The sequence below is a fragment of the Piliocolobus tephrosceles genome, chromosome 21 (assembly GCF_002776525.5).
Source record: "Piliocolobus tephrosceles isolate RC106 chromosome 21, ASM277652v3, whole genome shotgun sequence".
Lineage (NCBI taxonomy): Eukaryota > Metazoa > Chordata > Mammalia > Primates > Cercopithecidae > Piliocolobus > Piliocolobus tephrosceles.
The window spans coordinates 1,376,933-1,395,864 of NC_045454.1; the positions used below are offsets into that span (position 1 = coordinate 1,376,933).

At 46.9% G+C, this 18,932-nt stretch overlaps 1 protein-coding gene across 7 annotated transcripts; it reads left to right on the top strand.

Moving 5' to 3' along the window:
• Positions 1 to 3,505: 3,505 nt before the first annotated feature.
• FCAR (Fc fragment of IgA receptor) lies at positions 3,506 to 18,431 on the top strand. Of its 7 annotated transcripts, XM_023197388.2 has the most exons (7): positions 3,595 to 3,644; positions 4,660 to 4,695; positions 7,741 to 7,798; positions 10,918 to 11,035; positions 12,001 to 12,288; positions 14,322 to 14,609; positions 16,642 to 18,431. In XM_023197388.2, exons 4-7 carry the CDS (start codon positions 10,999 to 11,001, stop codon positions 16,854 to 16,856), a joined length of 828 nt encoding a protein of 275 aa, XP_023053156.2. In that variant the 5' UTR covers positions 3,595 to 3,644; positions 4,660 to 4,695; positions 7,741 to 7,798; positions 10,918 to 10,998; the 3' UTR covers positions 16,857 to 18,431. The 7 variants fall into 7 exon arrangements, with proteins under 7 accessions (XP_023053155.2, XP_023053154.2, XP_023053150.2 ...); XM_023197385.2 differs by lacking the exon at positions 10,918 to 11,035 and having other exon boundaries at positions 3,532 to 3,644; positions 4,597 to 4,695; XM_023197383.2 differs by lacking the exon at positions 10,918 to 11,035 and having other exon boundaries at positions 3,541 to 3,644.
• The last annotated feature ends 501 nt before the right edge of the window (positions 18,432 to 18,932 follow it).

The window sequence follows — 18,932 nt, forward strand, 5'->3', positions numbered from 1 at the left end:
GGCTGCAGAATGGCTATGACAGACCCTGTGCTAAGGGGACAGGCTGCAGAATGGCTATGACAGACCCTGTGCTAAGGGGGTTGGTGACAGTTGAGACAGGAACATAGAAGCTATAGTAGTCAGGGTTCTCCAGAAAAAAATAATCAATACTAATAATGATAGATATATAGGTAATGATTGATAGTCAAATAATGACAGACAGATGGATAATGATAATGATATCACAAATAATGATAGATGGATAATGATAGATATATAGTGATATCACAAATAATGAGAGACAGGTGGATAATGGCAGGTATATAATGATTGATACACAGATAGGGTATTTGTATATTGGCTTATGCAACTATGGAGACTGACAGGTCCCATGATCTGCCATCTGCAAGCTGGAGACCCAGGAAAGTCCACGTGTAGTTCCAGTCTACGTGTAAAAGTCTGAGAACCAGGAGATTCAGCGGTACATATAATAGTCCAAAAGCAGGCAGGCTCATTCCAGGCATGGTGGCTCACGTCTGTAATCCCAGCACTTTGGGAGGCCGAGGAGGGCGGATCACCTGAGGTCAGAGTTCAAGACCAGCCTGGCCAACATGGCGAAATCCCATCTTTACTAAAAATACAAAAATTAGCCGGGTGTAGTGGCGCTCGCTTGTAATCCCAGCTACTCAGAGGCTGAGATACGAGAATTGCTTGAACCCAGGAGGTGAAGGTTTCAGTGAGCCGAAATCACGCCACAGCACTCCAGCCTGGGTGACAGAGTGAGACTCTATCTCAAAACAAAAAAAAAAAAGCTAGCAGGCTCAACATCTAAAGAGTCAATGCTTCAGTGAGAGTTCAAGGGCCAGAAAAGACTGATGTCCAAGCAAAAGGAACTTCATCTTACATTACCAGTTCAATTTTTTGTTCTGTTCAGGCCCCACCTGAATGAATGAGGCTGACTCACATTAGGGAGTGCAAACTGCTTTATAAATTACACTAACTCCAATGATAATCTCATTCAGAAACACCCCCACAGACACACACAGAATAATGTTTAACCAAATATCTCAGCACCCCACGGCTACGTTACCATTCCTGTTCGACAGAAGGAGGAAACCACAGCAAATGTGGTGGTAAGTTGACGCAATCGGTTCCGGCCCACTAGTAAATGATGGCCATTGAGGTTCCTGAACTTCAACCAATTAGTATCTCTCTCCCAATAGAAAGCCGTATCATTTGTAAACCATCACAACAGTTTTCTTGTTTTTTTGCTTTTTTGGTTTTTTGCTTTTTTGAGGCACAGTCTCGCTCTGTGTTGCCCAGGCTGGAGTACAGTGATCTTGGCTCACTGCAACTTCTGCCTTCTGGGTTCAAGTGACTCTCCTGCCTCAGCCTTCCGAGTAGCTGGGATTACAGGCTCCCACCACCACACCCAGCTAATTTTTTGTATTTTTAGTAGGGACTGGGTTTCACCATATTGACCAGGCTGGTCTTAAATTCCTGACCTCAAGTGATTCACCCGCCTTGGCCTCCCAAAGTGCTGGGATTATAGGCGTGAGCTACCTCACCTAGTCAACAATAATATTTTTAATCAGGTCATCCTGCCTTTACAATCTATCAATTTTCCACTACTCCTCTCTGCATTTTAAATACTCAACTAAGAGTACAGCCATTATTTGTCTTTCACCCAAAGTCCCATTCAAGTGAGAACAAAGGAATAAATAAATAAGGCATAAGTAACAACAACAACAATGACAAAAGAAAATTAGAATGTTGGCTGGGCGCGGTGGCTCAAGCCTGTAATCCCAGCACTTTGGGAGGCCGAGACAGGCAGATCACGAGGTCAGGAGATCAAGGCCATCCTGGTTAACACGGTGAAACCCCGTCTCTACTAAAAAATACAAAAAACGAGCCGGGCGAGGTGGCGGGTGCCTGTAGTCCCAGCTACTCGGGAGGCTGAGGCAGGAGAATGGCGGGAACCTGGGAGGCGGAGCTTGCAGTGAGCTGAGATCCGACCACTGCACTCCAGCCTGGGCAACAGAGCGAGACTCCGTCTCAAAAAAAAAAAGAAAAGAAAAGAAAATTAGAATGTTGTCAATTTCATACAATCATCAACACCAAATTTCCAGAACATAGTATTTCCAAATTTCCTGAACGTAAATACGTATGTGGAAATTAACAAAATGTGGTGAAACAAAAGGTCACTTAAATTTGCACAAATGAAACAGCCAACGTGGAAGCGGATCTGCTTTCTGAAATATGGGACAAGCTCAGGACTTTAAACTACTTCGCGCGTTGGAAGGCCTAAGTGATGATGTATTCAAATGAAAATAAGATAGTAGAAGGTTTAATCTCGAATATTTCACTTTCCACACTTGAAGAGTTCATGAGAGCCAGGAGTCTACAATGGAAACAACATAAATAATAAGATTAAAAATAAAATTAATTTGAAGCCATAAAAAAGAATGAGCATATCTTTTGTGGGAACATAGATGGAGCTGGAGGCCATTATCCTTAGCAAAGTATACAAGAACAGAAAACCAAATACAGCATATTCTCACCTATGAGTGGAAGCTAAATAATAGACCTCATGAACACGAAGAAGGGAACAACAAACAATGGGGTCTCCTTTAGGGTAGAGGATGGGAGGTGGGAAAGGAGCAGGAAAAGCAACTCTTTGGTACTAGGCTTAGTGCCTAGGTAATGAAATAATCTGTACAACAAACCCCCATGACACAAGTTTGCCTGTATAACAAACCTTCACACGTACCCTTGAACCTAAAATAAAAGTTAAAAAAAAAAAACATAATGAGCGACAATGTACATTATTTGAGGATAATTACATTAAAAGCCCAGACTTCACCACCACACAAAATATCCACGTAACAAAATTTCACTTGTGCTCCTTAAATTTATACAAATAAAAAGAACAGTATAATGAAATAGTAGATTATTTCTTTAGAAATGACAAATAGCGCCAGAGAAAATGCCTCCACATGCTAGCATTGAGATCATCCCCAGGGTGAGGGTATACTGCACGCCCGATCAAGCCCAAGTAAATATACTCAGACCATGAATCCCAGAGATGAAACATAGGTTCAGAACAGACAAAGCCACGGAGCTTTTGACTGACGGCCCAGTGAAGACAATCTCTGCCTGAATGGTATCCACCACCTTATATTCTGTCCCAAGCTTTTCCATTTGGATGTAGGACCTGGTTCAAAGATGGATTTGAACACTGTTAGACACTGGCTTGATGAAAATTCACTTCTCATTCACTTCTCATCTGAAACATACATAGAAATACAGGTCTTTGGCAGGAGGATTTATTGAGGCCAGGAGTTAGAGAGTACCCTGGCCAACATAGCAAGACCCCATCTCTATTTTAAAATATATATATATATATATGTGTGTGTGTGTGTCTTCTCTTGGGCTCCACCCAAGAGCAACCTGGAACTAAGTTCTTCGGGAACAAACTGTTCCACTTTGCTCTGAGGCAATAGATGTGGAAATTCGCTGACCAGGGGCTCTGTCCTCATACTTCCTGTGGAGCTTATTGTCATAAGAGTATCTGTCATCCTGCTAATGTGAATCAAAAGGAGGCCAACAGGGCTGAGGCCGTGTCAGCGTGATGGACCCCAAAGAGACCACCCTCCTGTGTCTTGGTGAGTTTCAGAGTAAAAGTGGGTTAGAGGGGAAAATAGGGAAATCCCAAAATAATCCGAGTGTCTCTTGACAGTATGACTAGGAGATTTTAGTGGCTGCCAAGGAGATTCTGACCTCCTTAGTGGAAAGGCAGTCTTTATCAATATGTCTATAACTTTGTTTCTGCCCAAGTCCAACTGAGCTAGCTTGTAGGACTCAAGGTTTAATATTTTTATTAAACCTATAGTGTGTTATCTGGGATTAATGATGGTTCCACGGTTCCTATCAAGGAGAGACTTAGAGGCTGGAATCTGAAAGGTAAAAATAAAGAATGAGCCTCAAAACTGTGATTGTTGTGGAAGGAAAAAATATGATTGAACCCCATATAGAAATACGGTTGCTAGTATTTTGTTGAAGATTTTTGCATTTATGTTCAACAAAGATGTTATCCCAAAGTTTTCTGGTTTTGTTGTGTCTCTGCCATGTTTTGTTATCAGGATGATGCTGGCCGCATAGAATGACTTGGGGAAGAGTCCCTCCTCCTGGATTTTTTCAATAGTTTCAGTGGGAATAATACTAGCTCTTCTTGGCCGGGCGCAGTGGCTCACGCCTGTAATCCCAGCACTTTGGGAGGCCAAGGTGGGCGGATCACACAGTCAGATCACATCCTGGCTAACATGGTGAAACCCCGTCTCTACTAAAAACACAAAAAAATTAACCAGGTGTGGTGGCGGGCACCTGTAGTCCCAGCTACTCAGGAGGCTGAGGCAGGAGAATGGCATGAACCTGGGAGGCGGAGTTTGCAGTGAGCCGAGATCCTGCCACTGCACTCCAGCCTGGGTGACAGAGCGAGACTCCGTCTCAAAAAAAACAAAACAAAACAAAACAAAATACTAGCTCTTCTTTGTGTATCTGGTGGGACTGAGCTGTGTCTCCATCTGGTACTGGTCTTTTTCTGGTCTATCATTACAGAACGTGATTTGTCATAAAGGTTGGAAATGGAAGCTTGATTTTTCATAAATCTCTCTCTTCCAGTGCTCTGTCTGGGCCAGAGGATTCAGGCACAGGAAGGTAAGTGTCCTGTAAATCTCTCCCAGTCCCTTTAAATCCTCTTGGAAGCTAGGATAAAGAAATTGAGGAATAGCCTGAAGCACAGATTCTTATTTTTGTCCCCATTCTAGTTGTTTCTGCTGTGCTTCTCTTGCATAATTTCTATCACACTTTGTTATAGCCAAATCCTTCAGACTCATTAATGCTCAGGCCTGGATTTATAGTTAGTCCTTGCCTGTGTTAGACTGCCCATGAAGGATCTGTAATTTACTGAATGCTCAAAACTGCAAGAATGAGGAAGTCATTCTTCCTTATGCTGATTAAGCCCAACATCCTTCCTTATGCTGATTCTATTTTGTTTTAGCAACCTATTTCCTCCTGTCACTTCATTTAAAGGGATGCTGCCATAGTCTAACCCTACTGAACATTCTAGTATTCTATGGTACTACTGCGGTACTACGCATGAAGTAGACTTAGAGTACTACTGAATATTCTGCCACCCCAACTACTTCCTCAGCCTCCTAATGAGTGTAAGCCCCATGTCCATCCATGTCTTCTCTCTTCTAGCTCCTTCTAAAGCCTGAATTATTTGTGTGTTGAACAATATTCATTCTTCCTATCCACGAGCATGGAATGTTTTTCCATTTGTTTGTGTCATCTGTGATTTCTTTGAGCAGCATTTTGTAGTTCTCCTTGCAGATATCTTCCACCTCCCTGGTTAGCTGTATTCCTAGGTATTTTATTCTTTTTGTAGTAATTGTGAATGGATTCTGTTCTTGATTTGGCTCTTAGCTGAGATGTTTTGGGTGCATAGGAATGCTACTGATTTCTGTATATTGATTTTGTATCCTGGAACTTTGTCAAAGTTGTTTATCAGATTAAGAAGTGTTTGGGCAGAGACTGTGGTTTTCTAGGTATAGAATCATATCGTCTGCAAACAGGAAGAGTTCGACTTCCTTTCTTCCTATTTGGATGCCTTTCATTTCTTTCTCGCCTGATTGCTCTGGCTAGGGCTTTCAGTACTATGTTGAATAGAAATAGTGAGAGAGGGCATCCATGTCTTGTGCCAGTTTTCAAGGGGAATACTCCCAGCTTTTGCCCATTCCATATTATGTAGGCTGTGAGTTTATCATAGATCTTTCTTATTACTTTGAAGTATGTTTCTTCAATGCCCAGTTTGTCGAGGTTTTTTAGCATAAAGGGATGTCGGATTTTATCAAAAGCTCTATTGAGATGATTATATGTGTGTGGCGGGGGGGTTGTTCTATGAATCACATTTAAGATTTGTGTATATTGAATCAACCTTGCATCCCAGAAATAAAGCCTACCTGATGGTGGTGGATTGGCTTTCTGATGTGCTGCTGGATTGTTTGCTAGTATTTTCTTGAGGATTTTGCATTTATGTTCAACAAGGATATTGTCCTGAAGTTTTCTGGTTTTATTGTGTCTCTGCCATGTTTTTGCATCAGGATGATGTTGGTCTCATAGAATGACTTGGGGAGGCATTCCTCCTCCTGAATTTTTTGGAAAGTTTCAGTAGGTATAGTACCAGCTCTTGTCTATGTATCTGATGGGATTCAGCAGTGAGTTTGTCTGGGACTGGTCTTTTCCTGCTCTGTAGGCTTTTTATTACTGATTCAATTTTGGAGTTCATTATTGGTCTGTTCATGGATTCAATTTGTACTTGGTTCAATCTCAGAAGGGTGTATGTGTCCAGGAATTTCTCCATTTATTCTGGATTTTCTAGTTTGTGTGCATAGAGGTGTTCATAATATTCTCTGATGATTGTATTTCTGTGGGGTCAGTGGTAATATCCCCTTTGTTGTTTCTATTTGTGTTTATCTGGATCATCTCTCTTTTCTTCTTAATTAGTCTAACTAGTCACCTGTCCTAACTTTTTCAAAAACCCAACTCCTGGATTTGCTGATCTTCTGAATGGTTTTTTGCGTCTCAATCTCCTTCCGTTCAGTTCCGGTTTTGGTTATTTCTCGTTTTCTACGAGCTTTGGGGTTGATTTTCTCTTGGTTCTCTCAGTTCCTCTCGTTGTGATGTTAGGTTGTTAATTTGAACTTTTTCTAACTTTTTGACGTGGGAGTTTAGTGCTATAAACTTCCCCCTTAACACTGCCTTAGTTGTGTCTCAGAGATTCTGCTGCATTTACCCACAAATTCCAGAACAGACTGTTTAACTTCCATGCATTGTACAGTTTTGAGTGGTTTTCTTAGTAATTATTCCTATTTTTATTCCACTGTGCTCAGAGAATGTGCCTGGTGTGATTTTGCTATTCTGGGTTCGTTAAGGATTGTTGTATGTCTGATTGTGTGATCGACTTTAGAGTATGTGCCACGGGGCAATGAAAACAATGTAGATTCTGTTGTTTTGGGGGTGAAGAGTTCTGTAGGTGTCTATCAGGTCCCTTCGGTCCGGTGCTGAGTTCAGGTCCTGAATATCTTTGTTTGCCTCAGTGATCTAACACTGTCGACAGGATGTTAAAGTCTCCCCCTACTATTGTGTGGTTGTCTAAGTCTCTCGGTTGGTCTCTCAGAACACACTTCATGAATCTGGGTGCTTCTGTGTTAGGTGCATAATATTTAAGATAGTTAGGTCTTCATGTTCTTTTTTTAATTTATTTTTTTCTTTTTCTTTTTTCTTTTTTTTTTTTTTTTTTTGAGATGGAGTCTCGCTCTGTCGCCCAGGCTGGAGTGCAGTGGCCGGATCTCAGCTCACTGCAAGCTCTGCCTCCCGGGTTTACGCCATTCTCCTGCCTCAGCCTCCCAAGTAGCTGGGACTACAGGCGCCGCCACCTCACCCGGCTAGCTTTTTGTATTTTTTTAGTAGAGACGGGGTTTCACCATGTTCACCAGGATGGTCTCGATCTCCTGACCTCGTGATCCGCCCGTCTCGGCCTCCCAAAGTGCTGGGATTACAGGCTTGAGCCACCGCGCCCGGCCCCCTGTGTCATTTTATCGTAATCTTTCGATTCCCCGCATTGGGTTTCAACTGTCTCCTGAATCTTGATGACCTTAATTTCTACGCATATGCTGAATTCTATTTCTGTCCTTTCAGCCACTTCCGCCTGGTAAAGAGTCCTTGCTGGGAAGCTGGTGTGGAAATTTGGAGGAAGGTAGACACTGTTGCTTTTTGAGTCTTGTGCTAATTCTTTCTCCTCCATGTGGGCTAATGTTCCTTTAAGTGTGGTGCAATTGGAATGTTTTTCTTTTTTCTTTTAACTGTGATGTAATTTGAGTGCAGTCAGTAGACTTCTTTTCTGGGTGGTTTCAGAGGGCTGGGGCTTCGCACAGGGTCTTTACTGATAGCTAAATTCTTGTCCTTGGTATAACGGGGGGTATATTAGCAAGCATTTTTGGTGTTGAAGTTTGGGCTGCAATCCAGTAAATGATGCTTAAGCATAATGGCCAGTAGGTCATTCCTCATGACGGCCGCTGTGCTCCCTCTCATGCTCTGAAAGTGTGGGCTCCTCTCCCACTCAAGGGCTGGCTGCAGATCTGGGCTGGGCACTCCCAGGCTGCCCATCACAGCGCTGGGGTGAGCTTAGGCTTTATATTCCCTCCGTGGCTTGGGGGCAGCAGGGGAAGGGACCTCAGCAGTGGCTGTGGCAGACGCCTTTCACTTGTCCCTTGGGACTCCACCCCAGAGAGATGTGGAGCCACTATCAGTCAGTGCCACGAGCCAAGAGTGGGGCGACTGCACTGTGGGCCCAAGCTAGGGGCCCTGCCTAGTGATGAGCAGGGGGGACAGGTGGGTCACAGGGGTGACAGACTGGCCTCTTCTCCTTAGGGCAGCTTGCTGGAGGTGTGGTTAAGGCACATAGAGTCTTTGCTCCTTCCCCAGTCTGAGGGCAGCAAGGCCAGGACCACTGCAGCGGCAGCGGCAGAGGGGCTGTGAGTTGCCTCTGGGAGCTCCCCCACAGAGAAATGCAGACCCACAGCTCCCAGGCACGCTCCGCCGGAGGGTGGGGCTGCCGTGCTGCCGGCTCAAGCTGGGGCTTGGTGAAGAGCAGGGGGTTGAGGGTTCACAGGGAGAGGAGACTGAGCTCCTCTCTTATGGTGACTGAGGCATGAATGAAGGCCGGGCGCGGTGGCTCAAGCCTGTGATCCCAGCAGTTTGGGAGGTCGAGGCGGGCGGATCACGAGGTCAGGAGATCGAGGCCATCCTGGTTAACACGGTGAAACCCCGTCTCTACTAAAAATACAAAAAATAAGACTGCCGTGGTGGCGGGCGCCTGTAGTCCCAGCTACTCGGGAGGCTGAGGCAGGAGAATGGCGGGAACCCGGGAGGCGGAGCTTGCAGTGAGCTGAGTTTGGGCCACCGCACTCCAGCCTGGACGACAGAAGGAGACTCTGTCTCAAAAAAATAATAAAATAGGCCGGGCGCGGTGGCTCATGCCTGCATTGCCAGCACTTTGGGAGGCCGAGGCAGGTGGATCACGAGGTCAGGAGATCGAGACCATCCTGGCTAACACGGTGAAACCCCGTCTCTACTAAAAAATACAAAAAATAAGCCTGGCGAGGTGGCGGACGCCTGTAGTCCCAGCTACTCGGGAGGCTGAGGCAGGAGAATGGGGTGAACCCAGGAGGCGGAGCTTGCAGTGAGCCGAGATCCCGCTACTGCACTTCAGCGTGGGCCACAGAGCGAGACTCTGTCTCAAATAAATAATAAAATAAAATGAAATAAAACAAAATAAAGCATGAATGAAGCTCCTAGGCTCCCTGTTTCTTCCCCAGACCACAGGCAGCAGGTGCAGAACCCTTGCCATGGCAGTGGCAGAGGGGCTATCAGTTGCCTCTGGGAGCCATTCCCCAGGGAAACTCGGAGCCACCACCGGTGAGGATGCTGAGGGTAGAACAGCTGCTCTGCAGTCCCAAGCCAGGGGCACTGCCTGGTAAAGCGGAGGTGGGGGCTCACAGGGAAGAGAGACTAGACTCGTCTCTGTCTGATTGCTGTGGCATAATGACCAGTCCCCGATGCATGAAAAAGAATTCTGGGAACTCAAAAAGCCAGTTTGTCCCCACCATGGACTCCTTGCATTGCGTTTCAAATTTCTCCTCAATTTCGATGAGCTTCCCAGCCATCCAGATTCTGAATTCTATATCCCTCGTTTCATTCATCTCAATCTAGCTAAGAACCAGATTTCAAGGGGACTATCGAGTTGCCAGAGTTCTTCTGTTCCTTTTATTTTTTCCTTTTGTGTGACAAGAGTTTTACTCTGTTGCCCAGGCTGGGGTGCAGTGGTGTGATCTCGGCTCACTGCTGCAACCTTCACCTCCCGGGTTCAAGCTATTCTCCTGTCTCAGCCTCCCGAGTAGCTGGGATTACAGGTGCGTGCCACCACACACAGCTAATTTTTGTACGTTTAGTAGAACCCAGGTTTTGTCATGTTGGTCAGGCTGGTCTTGAACTCTTGACCTCCGGTGATCCACACGCCTGCGCCTCCCAAAGTGCTGGGATTACAGGTGTGAGCCACCGTGCCCGGCCTTGGTGTTGATTCTTTCTCTTGTGTGAGGGCTGGTGTTCCTTTAACTGTGATGTCAGTTGAGTACAGTCACTTAGCTTCATTTCTGGGTCTTTTCAGGTGCCAGGACTCTGCACAGAATCTTCATTTGTGGCTGGTTTTTCACTTCGTTGTATACTGGCAAAATATTTCAGTCTTGTATTTTGACGTGTGTTCCAGTAGGGGGCACTTAAAAGGGTTGGCCAGCATACAGGATCTTAGCCACAAGGCTGTTTTGTAGTTTTGTTTCGTTTTTTGTTTCGTTTTTTGACACAGGGTCTTGCTCTGTCGCCCAGGCTGGAGCACAGTGGCACAGTCTCGGCTCACTGCAGCCTCCACCTATCAGGCTAAATGATCCTCCTGCCTCAGCCTCCTAAGTAGCTGGGACTACAAACACACACCACCATACCGAAAAAATGTTTGTAACTTTTTTTTTTTTTTTCTTTTTGTAGTGATGGGGTTTCACCATGTTTGCCAGGCTGGTTTCAAACTCCTGGGTTTAAGTGATCTGTCTGCCTTGGCACCCCAACTCTTGTATTTTGACAAAGTTAGCAGTAGTGCTCTGTGGTTGTGGGCAGGGGTGACTCCCTTACCTGGTCCATTCTTGGGCCTTGGAGGAGCCTCCTACAATCACTGGCTCTGCACCCACCGTTTCCTTTGTTAGGATTGTTCTGCCCACGGGGCTCCCTCAGGCAGGGCATGGTGGGAAGACAGGCTGTATCCTTCCCCAGCCAGCCCTGTGGAGGGAGGACCACCCCACTCCTCTGCAGGCTGATGAGATCAGGCGTTTCACCTTTCTGCGTGTTCTGAGAATGAGGGCTCCTCACTGCTCGGTCACCACCAAAGCCGGTGAGTCCTTCTCAGCAAGGGCGGTTGGAACCACCTGATCTGCCATCTCAGTGCTTCCCAGGGGAACCCATAGCTGCCGGGCACGGTGGCTCACGCCTGTAATCCCAGTACTTTGGGAGGCTGAGGCGGGCAGATCATGAAGTCAGGAGATCGAGACCATCCTGGATAACATGGTGAAACCCCATTTCTACTAAAAATACAAAAATTATCCTGGCGTGGTGGCAGGCACCTGTAATCCCAGCTACTCGGGAGGCTGAGGCAGGAGAATTGCTCGAACCCAGGAGGCGGAGGTTGCAGGGGGCCGAGATTGCACCACTGCACTGCAGCCTGGGTGACAGAGCGAGACTATCTCAAAAAATAATAACAAAAAAAAATAAAGATGGCAACCATAGACACTGGAGATGACTAGACGGGGAGGAAGAAAAACTGACGGGGCTTGAAAAACTGCCTACTGGGTACTATGCTCAGTACCTGGGCGACAGGATCCATCGTACCCCAAACCTCAGCATCATAAATTATTTAAATGTTTATTTTTATTTATTTATTTTTTTAATTGAGATGGAGTCTCACTCTGTTGCCCAGGCTGGAGTGCCATGGCGGGATCTCAGCTCACTGCAAGCTCCACCTCCCGGGTTCAAGCCACTCTCCTGACTCATCCTCCCAAGTAGCTGGGACTACAGTCGCCCACCCCCACGCCTGGCTAATTTTTCGTGTTTTTAGTAGAGACGGGGTTTCACCGTGTTAGCCAAGATGGTCTCGATCTCCTGACCTCGTGATCCACCCGCCTCGGCCTCCCAGAGTGCTGGGATTACAGGCATGAGCCACCGCACCTGGCCTAAATTTTTCTTTAAATAAAGAATGACAGGTTCTTCACACCCTAATGTATTTTTACTTCCCCCATAAAGAAGGAAAGGAATGGCTTCCCCATGGCGGGCCACCTCAGTCTGGGCTTTATTTTCTTCCAGGGGACTTTCCCACGCCTTTCATATCTACCAGTTCAAGTCCTGTGGTTCCCTGGGGTGGGTCTGTGAAAATCCAGTGCCAGGCCATTCCTGACGCTTACGTGACCAGGCTGATGATGCTCAAAAACTCCACGTACAAGAAGAGAGACGAAAAACTGGGGTTTTGGAATACTACGCCTGAGTTCATCATTGACCACATGGACGCAAACAAAGCAGGGCGCTATCAGTGCCAATATAGGATAGGGCTCTCCAGGTTCCGGTACAGTGACACCCTGGAGCTGGTGGTGACAGGTAAGGAAACATCCAGTGTCCACAGCCCTGGTGTGATTTTTTTTTTCTTATTTTTAATAGAGTATTTTTCGATAAGTTTTAGATTTACAAAAAAAAAAAAAAAATTGAGATGACTGCTTCACAGAGTTCTCAGCTATGTGGCACCCACTTCCCCCAGAGTTAACATCTGACATCACTATGGCACATTTCTCACCATTAATGAACAAATAGTGACAGATTCTCAGCTAAAGTCTATCACTTCTTTACATTTTCTTAGTTTTTACCTGATAGTCTTTCTCTGTTCCAGGATCCCATTCAAGATGTCACATTGCGGCCAGGCGTGGTGGCGCACACCTGTAATCCCAGCACTTAGGGAGGCCGAGGTGGGTGGATCACCTGAGGTCAGGAGTTCAAGACCAGCCTGGCCAACACAGTGAAACCCCGTCTCTACTGAAAATGGAAAAAATTGGCCTGGCCTGGTGGCATGTGCCTGTAATCCCTGCTACTTGGGAGGCTGAGGCAGGAGAATTGCTTGAACCCGGGAGGCAGAGGTTGCAGTGAGCCGAGATCACGCCACTGCACTCCAGCCTGGGTGACAGAGCGAGACTCCATCTCACACACACACACACACACACACAGGTTTCACATTGCATTCAGGTGTCATGTATCTTTAGCTTTCTCCTGGCTGTCACAGCTTCTCAGATGTTGCTGGTTTTCCGTGGCCTTGTCAGTTTTGAGAGTAGTGGTCCATCATTTTCAAGGGTACTCCCACTATTGGAAATTGTCCGATGTTTTGCTCATGACTAGACTGAGTTATGGGTTGTTGCAGGGAAGACCACAGAAGCAAAGTGCCATTTCATCTCCTCATAACAAAGGTTTAAACTGTCCATGGGAATAGGACTGTTGATGCTGAGCTGGCTGTTGTTGAAAGCCTGGCTGAAGTAGTGACTGTGGCCAGGCACCGAGGCTCATGCCTGTAATCCCAGCACTTTGGGAGGCTGGGCGCCGTGGCTGACGCCTGTAATCCCAGCTCTTTGGGAGGCCGGGCGCCGTGGCTCACGCCTGTAATCCCAGCGCTTTGGGAGGCTGGGCGCAGTAATCCCAGCGCTTTGAGAGGCCAAGACAGGCGGATCACTTAAGCCCAGGAGACCAGCCGAGGCAACATAGTAAGACCCCATCTGTACAAAAAAATCAAAAAATTAGCGGGGCATGGTGGCACCCACCTGTAGTCTCAGCTACTTGAGAGGCTGAGATGGGAGGATCACTTGAGCCTGGGAGGTCGAGGCTGCAGTGAGCTGTGATTATGCCACTGCCCTCAGCCTCGGTGACAGAGTGAGACCCTCTCTAAAATAAATAAATAAATAAAATTTTAAGAAGAAAAAAGAGGCTGGGCACTGTGGTTCACGCCTGTAATCCCAGCACCTTGGGAGGCTGAGGCAGGTGGATCACCTGAGGTCAGAGATTCAAGACCAGCCTGACCAACATGGTGAAACCTCGTCTCTACTAAAAATACAAAAATTATCTGGGCGTGGTGGTAGATGCCTGTAATCCCAGCTACTCGGGAGGCTGAGGCAGGAGAATCGCTTGAACCTCAGAGGTGGAGGTTGCGGTGACCCAAGATTGTGCCACTGCACTGCAGCCTCGGTGACAGATCGAGACTCCATCTCAAAACACAATAATAGGCCGGGCGCGGTGGCTCACGCCTGTAATCCCAGCACTTTGGGAGGCCGAGGTGGGCAGATCACCTGAGGTCAGGAGTTCAAGACCAGCCTGACCAACATGGAGAAACCCCATCTCTACTAAAAATACAAAAATTAGCTGGGCGTGGTGGTGCGCACCTGTAATCCCAGCTTCTCAGGAGGCTGAAGCAGGAGAATCACTTGAACCCAGGAGGCGGAGGTTGCAGTGAGCCGAGATCACACAATTGCACTCCAGCTTGGGCAACAAGAGCAAAACTCCGCCTCAAAAAATATATATAATAATAACAATAAGAAAAAGAAGAAAAAAATAAAGGAGAAAAGGTCTTGCTAATAGCTCACTCTTCTCTCTCTTAGGCTTGTATGGCAAACCTTCCCTCTCTGCAGATCGGGGTCCGGTGTTGATGCGGGGAGAGAATATTTCTGTCACGTGCAGCTCAGCACACATCCCATTTGATAGATTTTCACTGGCCAAGGAGGGAGAACTTTGTCTGCCACAGCACCAAAGTGGGGAACACCGGGCCAACTTCTCTCTGGGTCCTGTGGACCTCAATGTCTCAGGGAGCTACAGGTGCTATGGCTGGTACAACAGGAGCCCCTACCTGTGGTCCTTCCCCAGTAATGCCCTGGAGCTTGTGGTCACAGGTAGGTACTTCCCTGTCCAGCCCTGTGTCCGGGTTGGCTGTCCAGGGCCTTGTCACTGGGCAGGAATATGAATATGAAGAGGTGCACTGAGAATAAAGTGCAGAGAGGCAAAGACTCACTCACGCCAGGACAGTGGAGAGAGAAAGGCTTCCCCACCACCCTTTCCACTTTCACTTCCTCGCTAGAGTTCTCCAGACAGTGTTCGTTGAAAACTTGTGGTCTATGGAGAAAAGAGGGACTAACTCATTTTATTTTATTTTCTGTGATGGAGTCTTGCTCTGTCGCCAAGGCTGGAGTGCGGTGGCGCGATCTCGGCTCACTGCAACCTTCGCCTCCCGGGTTCAAGCAATTCTTCTGCCTCGGCCTCCTGAGTAGCTGGGACCATACAGACAGGGTTTCACCATGTTGGTCAGGCTGGTCTCGATCTCATGACCTTGCGGTCCACCCGCCTCAGCTTCCCAAAGTGCTGGGATTACAGGCGTGAGCCACCGTGCCCAGTCAAGAAGGGCTAACTTAGAGTCACATGTTTATGGGCTGTGTTGAGACAGTAGATAGCAGGCTCAACCTTGTCTAGCACACCTCTCCTTTCCAGTTGCAGCTGGAAATCCTCGAACTCGCCGACCATACTAGAATCCACCATGAGTGATCAAATAGTCACTCATGGTGACCATTTAGTGACCAAATAGTGAGTGAGAGTTCAAATAGTGACCACATTTGATGACCAAATAGTGAGTGAGAGGTCATAGGAGAGACTTTTAAAACCTCTATCATGAGCCCCATTTTTATTGTATTCATTTATTTATTTTGAGACAGAACCTTGTTCTGTCACCCAGGCTGGAGTGCAGTGGCACAATCTCCGTTCACACTGCAACCTCCACCTCCCAGGTTGAAGCAATTCTCGTGCGTCAGCCTCCTAAGCACTGGGACCACAGGCGTGCACCACCGCACCAGGCTACTGTTTGTATTTTTAGTACAGACGGGGTTTTGCCATGTTGCCCAGGCTAGTCTCAAACTCCTGGCCTCAAGTGATCTGTCTGCCTCGGCCTCACAAAGTGCTGGGATTACAGGTGTGAACCACCTCGCCCAGTGGTGAAGACTCTAAAGGCTCTTCTCAGACCAGCCTTTGTCCTGAGGTTCACATGCCCCTGTCCAGTTACCTCCCCAGCGTCTTTTCAGGAGTTCCACGGACTTGCCCCTTCATTATCCAGGGTTGAGCTACAGATATACTGATTAGGATTCCACCTTGTTCTGGTGGTGTTGTAGAGATATGATCAGATATTTAGTGAAATCACCAAGTGAGGAGAGAATGAAAAGAAAACACAACCTGCCTGGCCGGGCGTGGTGGCATGAGCCTGTGGTCCCAGCTACTCAGGAGGCTGAGGCAGGAGAATCACTTGAACCCGGGAGGCAGTGGTTGCAGTGAGCCAAGATCGCGCCATTGAACTCCAGCCTGGGTGACAGAACGAGACTCCATCTCAAGAAAAAAAAAAAAAACATGGCTGGGCACGGTGGCTCACGCCTGTAATCCCAGCACATTGGGAGGCCAAGACGGGTGGATCACCTGAGGTCGGGAGTTCGAGACCAGCTGGCCAACATGGTGAAACCCCATCTCTACTAAAAATACAAAAATTAGCCGGGCGTGGTGGCGGGTGCCTGTAATCCCAGCTACTTGGGAGGCTGAGGCAGGAGAATTGTTTGACTGGGGAGGTGGAGCTTGCAGTGAGCCGAGATCGTGCCCCTGCACTCCAGCCTGGGCAACAGAACAAGACTCCATCTCAAAAAAAAAAAAAAAGAAAACACAACCTGCCCGTAATCACCTCCTTCCCAGTTTATGGAACTTCCCTGCCCGTGGACACAGTCTTGCTGACTGATCAATGTGGTGCTTGCAAACTGTGAGCCCATCGAGGAGATGCCTGAGGGAGTCTAATTTTGGCAAGCGAATAGGGAAATGGGCTCCCGTTTCACGGCTCTGGGGTTGGGATGGAATGGAACACACCCGCCAACCATTCATCTCCCCGAATTGTGTCTCCAGACTCCATAAACCGAGATTGCACAATGCAGAACTTGATCCGCATGGCCGTGGCGGGACTGGTCCTGGTGGCTCTCTTGGCCATACTGGTTGAAAATTGGCACAGCCATAAGGCGCTGAACAAGGAAGCCTCGGCAGACGTGGCTGAACCGAGCTGGAGCCACCAGATATGTCAGCCAGGATGGACCTTTGCACAAACACCAAGTGTCTGCAAGTAAACATCTGGAAGTGAAGGCAGAGACGAGCCAGTACTGTGGAGTCCGACAAAGCTACTTGAAGGACACAAGAGAGAAAAGCGCACTAACAAGCTTGAATCCATTTTCTTTTTTTTTTTTTTTTTTGAGACGGAGTCTCACTCTGTCACACAGGCTGGAGTGCAGTGGCATGATCTCAGCTCACTGCAAGCTCCGCCTCCCGGGTTCAAGTGATTCTCGTGCCACAGCCTCCCAAGTAGCTAGAACTGCAGGCACACACCAACGCACCCGGCTAATTTTTGTATTTTTAGTAAAGACAAGGTTTCACCGTGTTGGCCAGGCTGGTCTCGAACTCCTGACCTCAAGTGATCCACCCACCTCGGTCTCCCAAAGTGCTGGGATTACAGGCGTGAGACACCGCACCTGGCCAGCTGCATTTTCAAACCAATCAAATGGTGTTTTCTTATGCAGGACTGATTGATTTGCCCCCTACCTTTCCGAACATCAGTTATGGTTTTCCACCTTTATCTGTCTTCTGATTTTCTATATCCTGTTTAATTTCTTCCTTCATTGTTCTTTTTTTAATTTATTTTATTTATTTTTATTTTATTTTATTTTATTTTTTTGAGACAGAGTCTCACTCTGTTGCCCAGGCCAGAGTGCAGTGGCACGATCTCAGCTCACTGCAATCTCTGCCTCCTGGGTTCAAGCGATTCTCTTGCCTCGGCCTCCTAAGTAGCTGGAATTACAGGCTCCCACCATCACACCCAGCTAATTTTTTTGTATTTTTAGTAGAGATGGGCTTCATCATGTTGGCCAATCTGATCTCAAACTCCTGACCTCATGATCCGCCCTCCTTGGCCTCCCAAAGTGCTGGGATTATAGACGTGAGCCGCTGCACCCCGCCTTGTTTTTATATTTTTAAATGTGTCTTCCCCAAATATAAATGGTTGGTAAGCATGCCAAATATGTTCTGGAACCCCCCTCCTTTATTTTTTATTGTCGAAGTGAGGCGCTCCCTGTATGTTGCCTGAGCTGGTCTCGAACTCCTGGTCTCAAGCAATCCTCCTACCTCAGCCTTCTGTTGTGTTTGTTCATCTACAAATTGATAAGGGTGAAAGTCATAATCCTACAGGGGGATTACCCTATTTATTTCACAGACCCTATTTCTATGGGATTTTCATACAAGGAACACAGACATGTGTTTTGCCCCAACTCATTAATTTATTTTTTCACTTAGTTTTCATAATATTCATATATATTACCAAGTGTGCATGTATTAAATTCTTGTATACAAAACTCAAATAGTCTTCCATTCTTTTTTCTTATAAACTTTCACAGCTTTACCCTTGACAGACTTTACTCAAAGGAAATCGAAGTTGGTCATATGCAGCCCTTTCCGTGATTACTATTTACTTCATCGTCCAGTAGTTTATGTATGAAAATATAATTATAAAAATGTAAGGTCCTACTTCCAGTGAAACTGGAGGGACTTATGCCCACTTTTATCCTTTACTGAGAGCTTATCTCTACCTGATAAAATTTCTACTGTATTCTTGGCTTAACTCATGTCCTGTGATAAAAAGAAAATGCAAAGTATTTCTAATTCTCTTTATTGACTGCTTTTCACACTTTATACAAGTTCTGGCCCATATCTTCAGTTTGTTCTGATTTTTTTTTTTTTGGAGACGGAGTCTTGCTCTGTCACCCAGGCTGGAGTGCAGGGGGCGATCTCGGCTCACTGCAACCTCCGCCTCCCAGGTTCAAGCGATTCTCCTGCCTCCACCTCCTGAGTAGCTGGGACTACAGGCGTGCACCGCTATGCCCAGCTAAGTTTTTGTATTTTAGTAGAGATGGGGTTTTGCCTGGTTAGCCAGGCTGGTCTCGATCTCCTGACCTCGTGATCCACCCACCTCAGCCTCCCAAAGTGCTGGGATTACAGACGAGTCACCACGCCCAGCCTAAGATAGGGATTTTCACAGTGCATTTCTATACAATGTCTGTAATCTATAGATAACAGAACCGATTAGGTCAGGGTTCGATCTTTAACTACCAGGCTCAGGGTGTGGCGCCGGGCTGGCTGCCTGTGGATTTCATTTC

Bases quoted from the DNA above. Each gene is read 5' to 3' on its own strand.
- FCAR (XM_023197382.3), top strand. From the start codon at position 3,611: ATGGACCCCAAAGAGACCACCCTCCTGTGTCTTG. The intron at 12,289-14,321 runs GTAAGGAAACAT...TCTCTCTCTTAG, and splicing joins CCTGGAGCTGGTGGTGACAG to GCTTGTATGGCAAACCTTCC. The intron at 14,610-16,641 runs GTAGGTACTTCC...TTGTGTCTCCAG, and splicing joins CCTGGAGCTTGTGGTCACAG to ACTCCATAAACCGAGATTGC.